General features: G+C 44.4%; 1 protein-coding gene across 1 annotated transcript in view; it reads left to right on the forward strand.

Moving 5' to 3' along the window:
• The window catches only part of LOC121579424 (polypeptide N-acetylgalactosaminyltransferase 10), a 118,053-nt gene that overhangs the window by 56,398 nt on the left and 45,075 nt on the right, over nucleotides 1-16,580 (forward strand). The window contains exon 5 of the mRNA XM_041894009.1: nucleotides 16,293-16,478. Within this exon, the coding sequence (XP_041749943.1) occupies nucleotides 16,293-16,478 (186 nt within the window). The remainder of the gene's footprint in view (nucleotides 1-16,292; nucleotides 16,479-16,580) is intronic.

Consider the following 16,580-nt stretch of genomic DNA (forward strand, 5'->3'; position numbering starts at 1 on the left):
AGACACAGAGTTGGAGAGAAGAACTGAACCAATAAGGTCCGGGGATCACCTCTGTTAACGAAGATCTCCTACCCCGACCTATCATCACTGTAGTGTGTTCTAAGGGTGTGAGTATGGGGTGGTACCAAGCAGAAGGACTAAAGGCAGGAGAGGGTTGGCGGTTTTTGGGAATATGGGTGACCCTGAGCTGCATCATAGTCTCGGCAATAGTCTTGGTATGTCAAGATCCACCACCACCTCGCACCAATTACGCTATGGCCTTACCATTATTAAGAAATAAAAGGGAAGCGACCCGACATACTGACCGTCAAGGGCGAGTGATCTACAAAATAGGAGTCAAGAGAAGGGTGGGGAGTAAGATTCAAAATTAGGATTAGGGATCTTATCAGGGAAAATAAGCAAGCAACGTGGGATTATAAGATCCCATTGTATTTATGTTCAGCTCCCTCTGCGGATTGTTCCTGGGCTCAGGTATTTAGACATACTGGGGGACGGAGATATGAGACAGGGGGGGGGGTGCTGGACGTCCAGATGGAGGATAAGAAGGTATAACGACATCCCCTCGGAGATGGTAGTAACAATAGTAAAGGTCACTAAAGAGGACATGAAAAGAACTTACTGGACTTGCGCGGACGAATACGGATGGGATACTTGTCTAAGATTACATTTGAGGGAGTCAAAAGATATGGAGGGCACAGGTACTGTCATTAATCCATTAATAGCAATAGACCGAGTAGATCAGTCAAGGGATGACGGAGTCAATTCGACTAACCCGTCCACTGTGAAAGATTTTCTCCTCCAAGAATGGAACAAAGGGGAAGTGGAGGGGGTCCCTGATGAGAATCTCTGGTTAAAGTGGATGAAGTACACCGCTAGGGCCTTGGGGGAGACCAATTGTTATGTATGCTCCATTGGGCGACCGACAATGTTGACCGCCCCAATGCCAAAGGCAATGTTTCCCTGTGTATTAGACCTAGGGTCCAATCAAAAAGAGCCCAATTTCACAGGGATTGGGCTGGCAAAGTTGACTTACTCGGCCAGCCCACCTAGATTCACTTTAACTCCTGGCGAATACCAGTGTTACAGACATAGAAATGGCACCCGTAACTTGGGTGATTTTGATGGCTGTAAGGAGATAATTAATGTGACTGATTTAGATAAGGAAGGGAGGGGAAAAATTATTAACCTTACCATCCCTCTGACTGATGTGTGGTGGGCATGCACTAACAAAGGGAGCATTCGACAGACATTACCAGAAGGATGGGTGGGTATTGTTGGTCCAAACCTGTAAGAATTAGTCATCAAAGACCAGTGACAGGAAGAATAATCAGGAGGAGGAGAAATATAGGTCAGGAAGGAAATAGCCCAATTTGGATAGATGGTATAGGCATCCCCAGGGGTGTTCCAGACGAATACAGAGCTATGAATCAAATATGGGAGGGTTTTACCACAACATTTTTCTGGTGGGTGACAATAAACAAGAATGTGGATTGGATAAATTATATCTATTACAACCAACAACGATTTATTAACCAGACTAGAGATGCAGTAAAGGGGATCTCCGAGCAATTATCCGCCATCCCGCTCATAACTTAGTAGAGGTTGGTTCTAGATCAGGCAGAAAGGGCCGGTGTCTATAGAATGATAAGCCATTGTTGCACATTTATCCCTAACAACACTACACTGGATGGGACAGTCACCAGAGCTCTTACAGAATTAACTGCACTAAGTGAAGAATGAACTGAGAACTCAGAAGTTAGTACATCGTGGATAGGGTGGTTTGATGAAATGTTTGGTAAATGGAAAACCATAGCAGCCACCATCTTAGGAGCGGTCAGTGTTTGTATGGGTATTCTTGTATTATGTGGTTGTGGTTTTGTTTCCTGTGTCCGAGGATTGGTGAGTCAGGCGTTGGTGAAATGCAGTATCTAAACAATGATGAGAGATGGACTGACTCCGGACTCTGAACAGGGGAATGTGAAAAACGATCCTCCAGGCTTGGTGGATGACGAGGATTTGGACCCTGAAAGACCGCAATTGGATGAAATGTTTATTAGTTCTGACGTAATCTCTGAGATTAATCATGCTTGTAAAATACATTTATTCTGAATGTGAAAACATTTAGTCAAAGGGGTGGATTGTTAGATTAATTTGTATTTTAAGAATAATGACTAAAGGATTTCACCCCAAATACAGTATAAATGTGTGAACGGTGTTAGTTATAATGTAGTGGCAACCCACTAACAGAGGTGGGCGGGACTAAACATTCCAGGGTGAAGGGGACTGAGAAAACGGGTTAAAAAAGCCTCCTAAAGGTGGGCGGAGCAAAGTGCCTTTGTGTGTCAAGGGGTATAAAACAGGAGTGTATGGGTTTTGGCGCCAGAGCTCTCCATGAATAAAAATACAGATCATTCTTGCTGGTTGTGGACCTTGCATCATTTATGATTAAAACCAGAGCCTTACAACCCCTGGTAATGATTCAAGCTTAGGTTGAATTAGAGATAGAAATTCTCATGACAGTCTGTCTGATGCCTACCTTATGCCTCTGCGCTTTGGCTAATTAATGGGCTTAGCTGCTCGCTCTTCATTAGGCTCTAATTGAATTTTCCCTAATACACCTTATAGAAGGTCACTGTGTTTGTCTGGCCCAAGGGCTGCAAGGGAGGTGGTGGTGCCCTTTCATAGACACCTGCTTGCTAGATAGTGAAGCCGTATTCATTGCTGCCTTTTAACAGAAAGTTATGTCTATTAAGCAGTTAACCACTTATCTCATTAAGTTGTGTGAAGGAAGGCTTTTTAGCAGCACCTGGGGGTGGCATAACTGTTCCTTTTTGTCTGAGACTCAGTTGTCCTAACTTCTATCCTTTTGTATTTTTTCAGGAGCCTGAGCTGCTGTGTTTATGCACGCGCTCATGCAGGCCATCTGTAGTCGACGATGTGAGCATGTTTTCATTAAGCGGTCATTTTTTCATATTTTAATTTGAGTTTATTTTGGGGCGTGCTAGTGCCGCTTCCCGCAGAGCCCCGGCTCATTAGCATCAATGGTAGCAATAATATAAATGATAATATATGCCATTTAGTATATGCTTAGTCATGCGTGCGTGCATACATTTTACATATGGGTGATCCCGGGAATCGAACCCACTATCCTGGCATTACAAGTGCCATGCTCTACCAACTGAGCTACAGAGGACTACCATCTCAAAATAACTGTTGAGAAGTTGGATTGGCTTAATGGGGGCATTGTTATCATCCTAACTAACCAGAAAAAATACGTGATTTATATTTTAATAGCCCTACCCTGGAGAGCAGAAGGCCCATTTCCTGCTGTTCTGCTGATGGGAGCAGCTCTGGGGAGAGGGAGGCTTCAATCAGAGGACCAGCCGAGTGGTTAAAGCAGCCCGCTGGTGACCCGAAGGATGTTGGCTTCACTGTTCACTCTTTAATGGGGAGCAGCTGTCCTACCCCTACAGCTAATTACAAATGGCCTCAATTGCCCCAGTTAAAAAACAATCTCTTCGTAATGAGTTTGTGGATGGAAACTATATATTTTTTTTTTTATGTTGTGCTAAGGATGATAAGTTTGCTAAACAAATTAATTATATAATGCACTAGAACGTAGATATCTTCCCCTCTCCTCTGCTCAGAGTTTGGGCTCATGAATATTTCATAGATGTTTTTTTCTCTTAGCTGGAAATAATATTTACAAAATGAACAAACAGGGATTTGAGTATTTCAGCTGGTTTGAACTCGGAGCGGAGCTCCACAACTTTGTTACTTTGCGGCTTCAGAGGTTCAGAGTTGTGGATCTCAACATACGTCCTCAGACTTGTTAGTCGTGGGTGAGAGTTTGGGAATGTGTGAATAAGAGAACAGTTGTTAGCGACGTTGCAAAGGTGGCTGACTGAAGGGTAACTGGGCCAGGACGTCTTCAGGTTCTTATACAGTGAGGGAAAAAAGTATTTGATCCCCTGCTGATTTTGTACGTTTTCCCACTGACAAAGACATGATCAGTCTATAATTTTAATGGTAGGTTTATTTGAACAGTGAGAGACAGAATAACAACAAAAAAATCCAGAAAAACGCATGTAAAAAATGTTATCAATTGATTTGCATTTAAATGAGGGAAATAAGTATTTGACCCCTCTGCAAAACATGACTTAGTACTTGGTGGCAAAACCCTAGTTGGCAATCACAGAGGTCAGACATTTATTGTAGTTGGCCACCAGGTTTGCACACATCTCAGGAGGGATTTTGTCCCATTCCTCTTTGCAGATCTTCTCCAAGTCATTAAGGTTTTGAGGCTGACGTTTGGCAACTCGAACCTTCAGCTCCCTCCACAGATTTTCTATGGGATTAAGGTCTGGAGACTGGCTAGGCCACTCCAGGACCTTAATGTGCTTCTTCTTGAGCCACTCCTTTGTTGCCTTGGCTGTGTGTTTTGGGTCATTGTCATGCTGGAATACCCATCCACGACCCATTTTCAATGCCCTGGCTGAGGGAAGGAGGTTCTCACCCAAGATTTGATGGTACATGGCCCCGTCCATCGTCCCTTTGTTGCGGTGAAGTTGTCCTGTCCCCTTAGCAGAAAAACACCCCCAAAGCATAATGTTTCCACCTCCATGTTTGACGGTGGGGATGGTGTTCTTGGGGTCATAGGAAGCATTCCTCCTCCAAACACGGCGAGTTGAGTTGATGCCAAAGAGCTCCATTTTGGTCTCATCTGACCACAACACTTTCACCCAGTTCTCCTCTGAATCATTCAGATGTTCATTGGCAAACTTCAGACGGGCCTGTAAATGTGCTTTCTTGAGCAGGGGGACCATGCGGGCGCTGCAGGATTTCAGTCCTTCATGGCGTAGTGTGTTACCAATTGTTTTGTTGGTGACTATGGTCCCAGCTGCCTTGAGATCATTGACAAGATCCTCCCGTGTACTTCTGGGCTGATTCCTCACCGTTCTCATGATCATTGCAACTCCACGAGGTGAGATCTTGCATGGAGCCCCAGGCCGAGGGAGACAGTTATTTTGTGTTTCTTCCATTTGCGAATAATCGCACCACCTGTTGTCACCTTCTCACCAAGCTGCTTGGCGATGGTCTTGTAGCCCATTCCAGCCTTGTGTAGGTCTACAATCTTGTCCCTGACATCCTTGGAGAGCTCTTTGGTCTTGGCCATGGTGGAGAGTTTGGAATCTGATTGATTGATTGCTTCTGTGGACAGGTGTCTTTTATACAGGTAACAAGCTGAGATTAGGAGCACTCCCTTTAAGAGTGTGCTCCTAATCTCAGCTCGTTACCTGTATAAAAGTCACCTGGGAGCCAGAAATCTTTCTAATTGAGAGGGGGTCAAATACTTATTTCCCTCATTTAAAATGCAAATCAATTTATAACATTTTTGACATGCGTTTTTCTGGATTTTTTTGTTGTTATTCTGTCTCTCACTGTTCAAATAAACCTACTATTAAAATAATAGACTGATCATTTCTTTGTCAGTGGGCAAACGTACAAAATCAGCAGGGGATCAAATACTTTTTTCCCTCACTGTAGCTAACTAGCTCTGTGAGGTATTTTTACCTTTCAACACACACTGTTCCTATACAACTGTTTGTCACTCCATTCCTGTTAGAAACGCTGCTTATCACTTATCAGGCTGGTTTCTATCATTTATTGTACGGCTGTGTGCAGTCAGTGCTCATCAGTAAAATGTCTTATCTTATCCCCACTACCTGTTTACTCCCTGTGTATTTCCCTCAGTACAGGGGTCATCCAAATCCCAGAATAGGAGCCTTTCATACTCTCCCAAGCCCATCATCCTTACAGACATAACAAAAAATCCTTAGCAACTCATAGCAGCATGCCCAGGGAGAGGGGAGTGTGATGAAGTTCACAAGGGCACTTGATTATTTTGCTGGAGGAATACATTTCTGGGCCCCACTGCAGTCTTTGGTGTGCTGCCAAGCGTCTGGGAATTAATCCACCACCTCAGACAGATCCTCCCTGGGCCATATTGCCTCCACTGTAATTGGAAGCTAATTGAATTCAAAAGTGCATTAGGACAACATGGCTGTGGGAGCAGAGGTTGTGTCTGCTACTGATCATGTGTCCCTGAATGTACTATACTGTCCTTGTCTCTCCCATTCCCAGATGTCTCCAGACCACAGCAGTTCGAATCAAAACTCTCAGTTACTTCACACTGTAACTCACTGGATGGAACTACTACATTTGTTTTTGTTAGTTTATGCTTCATGGTCATGAAGTTGGTCACTTCTTTTAAGTTACTGGGTAAGAGTGTTTACAGATTTTGGCACTTGACCTTCTTGCTATTTGTTACGTCATCACCACACAATGCACATTGCTTCTGTGTACACTATGTATTGAAAAGTTTTGAAAAGGGTAGGTTGGTTTAAATTCACAACATGAGTGCATTTAGCATATCAAGGTTGTGTTGTGTGACTCTGTTGTAGCTAAAGCTGCACTTGACTCGAGGGGTCCTTTTATAGACTTTACATTACCAACCTTTTGATATGCTGAAAGAAACTAATAAAACCAGATAGGCTTCATTAGCAATATTAATCAACGTGAATGTTTTGCTGTTTGGAGCCCCACATAATTGATGCTGCTTACATGACTCGCTTCTCTCATGTTGCGTTTATTCAATTAGCTGTTTGTGGAAATGTGACATGTTCCCCCAAGCAGAAATATATGAGGCGCTTGGTAGTAAACGCCTCATCTGTACCGTAAAATTATTCCTGTCGATGATGTCACAGCCCCAATCATATTCCCTGTCCCACATTAAATAAAGACTAATGTTTTTGCCGAGCAGGGTGCTGCTCATTCCACGGATTAATCACGTTCCCACTCATTCCACAGATACATTTCCTTCCCAATTTGAGTAAACCGGATGAGTCTTCGGGATAATTTATGCACCATTCATAATTTGACCCTGTAACCTTTTCCCTTACAGTCACTCCACAATGCAAATGTTCGTTGTTTAATCACAGGATTTCTAGGGGAGCATGATGTGAAGTTTGTGTCAGTGTGCTTCAGTCGGAATTAGCCAAAATCAATCTCATAATGGTCGATTCATTACCTGTGATTTATTGCCGGTGCATATGGAGGGACCTGCCCTCGCCTTACAAAGTGACGCAACCCTCATAGTCCTTGTTCCAATGTCAAACCAGAGCTCAATCGATAATATTTTAACAGCCTAGTACGTAGCTAAACCAAATGCAAATGTAGTGGAGAATTGAGTATTGACTTCGAACGTTGTTGCTGTGCCCACCATATGGCGTTTTCTTTCTCCCGGACCTTTATCTGTTGTTGTTGCAGTGTTCTATCACAGCCCAGGCGTTTCACTGGCTGATCGTGGGGGTTGTGTAACAGATGGGAACTTGAGGATATTTGTGATTCTGATTTTTGATCATGCGATCCAGGGAGATGGTTTTTAATTTGGTCAGTGCAGGTTCCCTATAGAGCTGACAGCAGACAGTCTCATCATTACCCACAACACATCAAGCCAAAAAGAGCGTGGGCGAGGTGGGATAAAGATGGAACACTGGAGAAAGTGAGAGTGAAAGATTGAGAGATGGAGTGAGAGGTAAAGAGAGAGGCGGAGAAAGATAGACTAAGGGAGGGAAAGAGAGAAAAATGAGAGAGAGACAGATTGAGAGTCCTGGCCTCAGGTTGGTAGCTGTTGGACCATCCAGGAGATTTTCTCAAGGGGCCAAGCTGTCACTTTGAATCAGGTCTACCCTTCCAGAGCATTGGGCAGCCAAAAAGACCAGCCCCGGCCAGTGAGAAATCAGACCGAGAGAGTTAAGCACATTTTGTGAGCCACTTTTAGTAGCCCAGCAACCGTTTTAGAAAAAGTTTTGAAAGGGTCATTGCTTTTCCCCCGATCTTCGGAATCCAATTTGTGGCTGCCAGGAAGGGGAGGCCAGTGACAGACTCCCATTTGTAATGCGTGGCCCTTGTTGCCTAGTGTTTGGGGGGAGCAGCCCAGGTGATTTTTTTTTTATACCCCAGCATTTTGTGGGAGAGGCTCCTTTTGATCCACAGGGTCCCAATATGAAATTATTCTGTTTGGCTGGTCCATTTATCAGGCAGCGTTGGAAACGGTCCCCCCGGCATTGCCTTCCCATCCTCTGCAATTCATTACATTGTATTACTTTTCTAGTAGATGTGATTCGGGGGCCCTTCTTCCAATTCCAGCCCTAACGGCCGACACAAATGCCTAATGTGATACATGATAATTTTTCCCTACCGCCGCCGCTTCCACCGCGTTTGAATGGATCTTGCTTTTGTGCTGACAGTTAAAATGCCGTTCACCTGATTGCGGAGAGTTTGGTGGTGGGCGGTGGATGTCTCTCATTCCCTCCTTTGTTAAGCTCAGCCATTGTGTCCTGCCATAAAAGGTTGTCTGTTAAAGGGGCCTCGTGCTTTGTGCTTATATTGTACAGGGCCCCAGGGTAAGGCCATTTAATGAAAGGAGGAGTGTTCTGTGTGCACAGTGAGTGGTTACAGTTATATTCACACTCAACAGGACCTGGGCAAACTCTTTATATCAGCAGCCTCTGTGAACTTAAAAATCTATAAACTACCATTATATGGACACTTTAACAAATTAAAGTAAAACACACAACTTCAGCTTTCACCCTGTAACTTTCACTGTGGTGTCAGAAGGAATAACTCCGTAATGTGTCTGGGCACTGCTGAGAGAAGGATAGTGAAAGAGAGGGGGAATGAGGGAGAGGGAACACTGGAGAGTGGGAGAATCTGACTGATTTAATTACTGGCCTGCTGGAGTATAATGAAGAGACAGGTTATGGGGCTCTCCTCTGAGGCTGGGAGAGGGGTGTGATGGTTAGTATGGGGTGGGGGGGGGTTTCAGAAGAGGTTTGATAGAAATGTGCCTGCAATCGCCTTAATCCATTATTTTAGGGCCTTAATGTGAACTTGATGTCATCCGTGTCGAGTTCATTCGGTTGCACATATAAATGGTGATTATGCCTGGTTCCTCTCTGGGTTTATTCCTAGGTTCCTGCCTTTTCTACTGAGTTTTTCCTAGCCACCGTGCTTCTACATCTGCATTGCTTGCTCTTTGGGGTTTTAGGCTGGGTTTCTGTATAGCACTTTGTGACATCTGCTGTATAAATACATTTGATTTGTCTTTCTGTTACACACTGACCTTGAACAACAAGTCAATAAAGTAATGTTATATTATCTAGTCAGAATGGCCAGGTTTTTATTGTAATAGAGAATGTTCTCTCAACTGAATGTAGGTCTACATTTAACTTTCCGGATATATTTTTAAAAAATTAAAATGCATATGGGATGGGAATTGGGAAATGTAGTCTTTTTTTCATAGCATTTTCTTCGGGAAGCAGGGTTACAATGGAGAAATGGCAGAGGAAGTGGATAAAGGCTGTGTCCCTGAATGTAATGTTTATTTTATTTTATTGACTTGTCACAACTAACTTGATGTCAAGCCTGAAGATTTATAAACTCCAATTAGAGTGGATTGATTTCTTTTTGAGGCGGTGTAGCTACTGCTCTGAAGATAGATTTGAGACTGGGAGAAAAATACAGCTACCAATAACTCATGTTTTTCTTCCTTCTATGCGAGAGTTCTTCTTGAGGCTATTTTCTCCTCTGTGAATTACATCTATAAAGGAATGGTTAAATACCTTTTGTCACAATTAAATATGTCCTCTTGTGCTTATAACATTGCCAATATGTCAGTAATTGCCTTACTAAAGATACTCACTGAAGGGTGAATGCAACAAAAGAAGCTACGTGAGTCCTGTGCTGTAAAACTCTTAAGCATTGACTAAAAGAATAAGGTCTCGAAGTGTGTGGCCATGACATGTTTGTTGAAGCAGCTGTCCATGTCTGTTATGCCTGTGGACTTTTTCTTATATTCAAGTATAGAAGCATGCTTTTGTAAGCGCTCTCACTGCAGTGCTTCAAGGTCTTCTGTGGTCATGTTTTATGGGTACCGTTTCTCATAAACTACACTCCATGCCCTGGCTATGAAGGAACTCGAGGTCTATCTGAGGTAGTCTCAGAAATCCCAGACCTAGGGTAACAGCACTAGGTCTGGGGTTCATTTTGGATTATCTTGGACACTTAAAGTGGAGGGGGAAAATGGGAGGGTGCTCTTCAGACAGACAACTCTCCCAACAAATCAGGAGTTTGTGTAGGCAGGGCTTAAAATGCGGGCAGGAATCGGAAACATGACCGAGGCTGACACAATGCAGACACCGATAGCTAGGTTAATTATAGCCACAGCCAATCAGTGGTTGTAAGCTTGTAACGCTAACGTCAAGGCGCATGCAAACTACTCACTTGCAAAATACACTTATTGAAAAATATCTTCAGCGGACTCCATCTAGCTAGCTACCAATTTTGTGTCCGGTGGGGATGTTTACGCCAGCGGTTTGCAACATCATGATGATGTGGTCGGTGACAGTTTGCTTCTTGAAAGTGAATGCTAATTGGTTAAAACTGCATTCCAGCCGGTATCTATTCCACAAGTTACCACCGGCTAAGTCTATGACGTTAAAATGCCTATTTACTCTTTTCCATCGGACTGCGCAATCCACTGTCTCATCAGCCCAGCCAGGCACTTTATAAACTTGATCTCCACTATAAAAAGCATCTAGACATTATCTCACATTTTAGTTTTCATCAGCAGAGATTTGTATAAACCTTGCTGTCTGTCTCTGAAATTTGCAACAGTGTTTGAATATTCAAATTCGATCTCCAGATGTCCCATAGTAATGAACGTGTCGGGATAAGGCAAGCAGCTTTTCTCTGCCAGTCGCAATCATGAATCAGCATCATTTTTATGGATATATACATAGAACTAGCGTAGAATCCCATATTATCGGCATTTTCAACAGCGTTTAAGAAATATATTACATTTACATTTTACGTCATTTAGCAGACGCTCTTATCCAGAGCGACTTACATTATTTTTATTTTATTTTTCATACCCCCGTGGGAATCGAACCCACAACCCTGGCGTTGCAAACGCCATGCTCTACCAACTGAGCTACATCCCTGCCGGCCATTCCCTCCCCTACCCTAGACGACGCTGGGCCAATTGTGCGCCGCCCCATTGGTCTCCCGGTCACGGCCAGCTACGACAGAGCCTGGATTCGAACCAGGATCTCTAGTGGCACAGCTAGCACTGCGATGCAGTGCCTTAGACCACTGCGCCACTCGGGAGCCCCTATTAACTTCAACAGTGTTATCTTGTGATCAAGCCTTCAATGTTTTGTGATTATTGGTGTCGTAAAAATGTTAGCTAACGGGTTAGCAATTAGCAAGTTTGACATTTCATTGGAAATACTACTGTTATCAGCTTTTGATAAGCGGTTTAGCAAAAAAATACGTCCCGTATTATCGGCATACGGCCCCCAGTTATTGGCCACCTTACTATTTTGTTCAATTACAAGATATATCAGTTTAATTTTGTTGAAAAAAGAGACACCAACCACGTACCCGAAGTGTTTACTAGATAGTTGACTAGTTGGCTAGTCTTCCGGTAAAAAATAATGAATTGCCTGTCAACTTTTCATTGTAACCAAATAAAATATGAGTATTAATAATTTACATCAAATACACTTTAATTTCAGTTATGTGCATTAACATAAACAATGAAAACACTGTTGGAGTTTGTGTTGCAGAGGTGCACATGGAAAGTAAAGGAAGAAATACACAAGATTGGTTCAATAAATATATATATTATATTTTAGACATTTATTTTTTTGAACAAATAAATAATTTCATATGAACACAAACAAAACAAACAATTAAATCTCGACCTCCATCCCTATATTGTCACAAAAATCACAATAAAAATCCAGCTCCACCGCTACCTCTTGATCCCACTGCACACACCTGCAGTGGAACCAGTGCTGGCAGAAGTCACAGCACACCCATGGCACCTCGGATCTACACTCCTGAGAGGAGCTTGCAGGCGGATCACGCTCCCCGCAGCGAGCACAGCAGGTGGTGTCTTCTTTTATAAAAAATAAAATAATAATACAAATTGATTTAATATGGTTTTGCAAAATGTAGAAGTTCTTCAACAACAATAGTAATTGATACAACTGAGAGAGCGAGAAAAACAGATTATGAAGTACCTGAGAGTGGTGCCATGGGTGGTGTGACAGATGTGACCGGTGTAGCTTTTCTCTTCCTTTTCTGTGCTGCAGTTTGAGAAAAAGTAGTATTAGACAGAGCATGTTGCATGAAAACCCTTTTCAACTTTTTTACATCAATACCTCTGGAGGAAGCTGCAGAGGTTTTGGAGGAGGTGGAGATGACTTGAGGGCTGGTGCTATGTACTGTAGATATGTACACATATATATATATATATATATATTTGTTTTACATTGCTGTTTTATAAAACAGATAACAAACAGTAATTTTTTCGTATTTTAACATGTGTTTACCTGTGGAGGTGGTGGTATTCAAATTGCAGGGGGCAGGGACACCAGACGAGGCTGCTATGGTGGTGTGACCAGGGGAGACAGGCGGCAGTTGGTCCAGAGGAGGCTGTGTTGGTGGTGACAGACAGGGGAGGTGGTGTGCGTTGGGGTGGTGGTGGACAAAACCGCCGACGATGGCTTGGAGGAGCTGGTGTTTGTAATGGTGGGGTTGAGGGGCCGACGATGGTGTGGCCGGGAGAGTAGGCATGTGGCCGCCTTCTTCAGCTGGGGACTCCGGCGGCTCCTACAGGTGTTGCACACTGGGAGGCACTGGCAGTGGTGATGCAGCTGTCAGGAGTGGTTCCAGCAGGGAGTCCAGCAGAGGCGATGGCGTCAATGGTCTCATCCATGTCAGCCCTCTCCTGTGCCCTCTGTGTTCTGAGGGCTGCCCAACGCTCTTTCTCCTCTGCCTCGGCCCTCTCCTTCTCACCCCTCTCCTGCCACTGGCGCGTGTATTCCTCCCCGGTGAGGCATGTGGCGACCACAGGGAGTCTTCTGTATCGGTCCAGCCAATACTTCAGGACAGTAAGGATGTGCCCCAGGTCCTTCGCTATCAGCCCCCCCTCTATTAGGGGGTGCTCTTCTAGAGCTAGGGATGGGACTGGAGCAGCGGCTGGGACTGGAGCAGGGGCTGAGGGTCCTCCAGTGGTCGCTGGGGAGGAGGTGCTGATGGAGGGCACAGTGCTGCTGGTTCCAGTAGAGGCGGTGTTGGGACCCGGTAGGGTCCGAGACGGCATTAAACGGGACCCTTCAATGGCTGAAGGGTCAAAAGGGAAGAGGCCACACTTCTTAAACCCTTCCACCACATAGCGCATGTCCTTGCATCGCTGATACGGGTAGCAGAATACTCTGGCAAATTCTGATTTGTTTACCATGTAGGAGTGGTCAAAATGGCTAAGGTCTCCAGCTACCTTGGAGAACTCAGCCTTTAAAGGGCCAAAGTATGCCACGTCCAGCTGCTGCAGGACATGGGTGCAGTGTGGTGGAAGACAAAGAAGTATAACCCCTTCCCTTAGTGCCGCCGCGAGCACTTCCGGATCCATGTGGCTCTTGTGCCCATCGAAGAGGAGAAAGAGAGGGCGCTCTTTCACTGCATGCTTAATGAAGTGCTGAAACCACTTCCTGAACAGGTCCCCGTCAATGTAGCCACTGCTTGACCATCCATACAAGGCTTGGGGGGCCTCCCCAGTGTGTAGTGGCCACCGGGAAACACTTGGGGTAGATGATAAACGGGGGACGTCCTCCCCAGTTGCGTTGAAGCAGGCCAGCACTGTGATGTGCTCCTTGGTCCCCGGAGCCTGCTGGTACACGTGTTTTGCGCCCGGGGAGCCAGCACTTTGTGCCTGCTCTGGTCGCTACGAAACCCAGACTCATCGCAGTTATAGATTTGTCTGGGTTTCTCCCCTCAACCCACTCTCCTCCAAGTGCTTCTCATAAGAAGTGAAGAAGGTGTCCATCGTCGGACGTGTGGCACACTCAGCTCTCCCCCTATCCAGGGTGTCCGGCCTCCTCATGCTTAGGTTCTTGTGCCTCCTCCTGAACATTTCCCACCACCTCTTCCCCAGTGGTGGGATTGTTTCCCCTGGGTGCCGAAACCTACAATAGAATAGAATATATAATTGTCCATCCAGGATGAAAATTTTTGTTTTGGCATCACCATACACATCCACATTTACATCACACACATTGAGAACAGTCAGTCCACCAATCTACATACATAAACACATAACACAAAATACCTGCGTATTTTGTCGGCGTATTTCATCAGCCTCTGTCTGGTGAAGGGGAACCCATGGCTGGCGCAGTAGATACAGTACTGCACCAGAGTCCTCTGGTGCAAGCAATGTGGGTGGTCCACTGCGACAACCATGGGTCACCCGGCCGCTCAGCCTGTCCGCCAGGGTCTGCCGAGGTACACCATGCACCTTGGTAGATAAGAAAAGAAAACTGTTACTAGCAGATAAAATTCACATACACATGGTAATCTCCTAAAAACAAAAGATGCCTAACCTTGGCAGCCTGGCGGATAGCCATCCCTGCCCCGCAGTCCTCCATGGCATGGAACATGTCCACCTCACTCCACTGCTTCCTCTTGACTTTCTCCATGCTGCAGTGGTAAATACATGTACCTAAATAACTTGGCATACTATACACATTTTAGAAAGATAACTCAATCTGAATATGTATAAACATTTACATTTCAAAGCTAAGGCATTGAAAGGTGATGAAAGTTTTCACAATAACTGAAAGTGTACCCACGTTTTTGTTTGATGTTATCTGTAATGAAAATTAGTGTCCCAATTAGTGTAATATTGATGCATACATTGTACCATTTGACTAAATACTGCCTCTATGTAGCTGTTGTAAGATGAAACATAGCCAACAGTGATAGGTGTCAAAAAGTTCATGGTTCAAAGTTCCAAATACATTTTTGCAGATTGTGCAAAACGCCTCCGTCAGAGGACTCCAATTTTGATACGGTAAAGCTTGACAACATGCAGCTGTTTTCGTGATATGTATTATCTAACACTTACAATTTCTTTCCTTTTTGCTTACTTAGCAGTTCTATCAACATTTAGCAACTAAGATAGCAACATTAGAAAATCCGTTAGCTATATTTCAGAGGTAAAAAGTTGGATATTAAATTAGGTGTGGTCTGTCGCGCAGTCAAATGTTAAAATATGCAGCGTGTTCCACAAAATGTGTACATATAACTTTTTTGAAAACTCTCAAAACCTAACTTAACTTACATAAATTGCACTGAAAATCGGTGGTTAGTCACAAAACGTACCGTTATTTTTCAGTCCATTTAAATGTTGAGCTCGAGGTGATTCAGTCCTCCAACCGCTAGAGAGTGTCCGAGGTTAGGGGGTGTCCGATGTTTGGGGAAAATTAGCTATCAATAGAAAACAGGTCAAACGAAACTAAGTGCAGCTAGTTTGCTGTCTTTCCAGCTTCAGTTTGAAGTGATTGTGTTAGCTGTGTTGTTGCCTAGCTCCTCTGAAGTGTCCTGACGAGTGAGTACATTTTCTATGCCAGGCGAAATCGCGCCTCATTAGCTCATTGTTATGGATGTATCCAAATAAATGTCACTAGAAAACAGCTTAAACAAATGAAGCTACTTTGCTGTTATTCTGGCTGCACTTTTTGACGTGACTGTAAGTTAGCCGTAGATGGCTAGCTAGCAAGCAAGGGATAAGAACGTTGCCAGCCAGTATGGCAATGGAACATTTAGAACGAACGACTGGGTCGCGTCCATAGATACAGAACAAAAAGACTGAACGACCGGGTCGAGTCTCTGGCAACCGGACCAATAGAATGAACGACCAGCCCTAGATTTGTGTCGGGACTATATATTGTGGAAGGATGAAATAGTATGAATAAATTAATCAAAATAACATTTAATGAACATAGGTCAATCATTATTTGAATATGTTGGTAACCCGTTGTATAAAAGTGATAATGCCCTCGAAGCCTGTATTTGGAGGATATATTGGCAGGGTTTGCCCGCCGTCGACTTCGTCTGGGGCCTAACAACACCCGTGCCAATATATCCTCCAAACACCAGCTTCTTGGGCATTATCACTTAATTGTGCCAGCCCTACTGTGTGTCCATCTGACTTTGTGTGTTTGAGTGCACGTGTGTTCATGTCTGTTCTTTTGTGCGGATGGGTCTGTCCTTCTGTGCTCCTGGAGGCCTTACTAGAGGGATGCAGTGTGTGCATGTGTGTCTGCATGCATGTTCATCTGACTGTGTTATAACCCCCCTCTCTCCTGTCTCTCTCCCTGTAGAGCACCTAAAGGGGTCTCTGGAGGAGTACATGGTGCGGATGCCCAAGGTAAGGATTCTGCGCACCAAGAAGAGGGAGGGGCTCATCAGGACCCGTCTGCTGGGGGCAGCGGCTGCCAAGGGAGAGGTCATCACCTTCCTGGACTCCCACTGTGAAGCCAACATCAACTGGTTGCCCCCGCTGCTGGGTGAGTGATCCTATTAGAGCACACTGAACATTGCTTTGCTATATAGTTGCTTTCTGGTCATTCTGTGGTAGATGACTATACTAGAATATTAATTTCTGATCT

This window comes from Coregonus clupeaformis, chromosome 13 (assembly GCF_020615455.1).
Source record: "Coregonus clupeaformis isolate EN_2021a chromosome 13, ASM2061545v1, whole genome shotgun sequence".
Classification (NCBI taxonomy): Eukaryota; Metazoa; Chordata; class Actinopteri; order Salmoniformes; family Salmonidae; genus Coregonus; species Coregonus clupeaformis.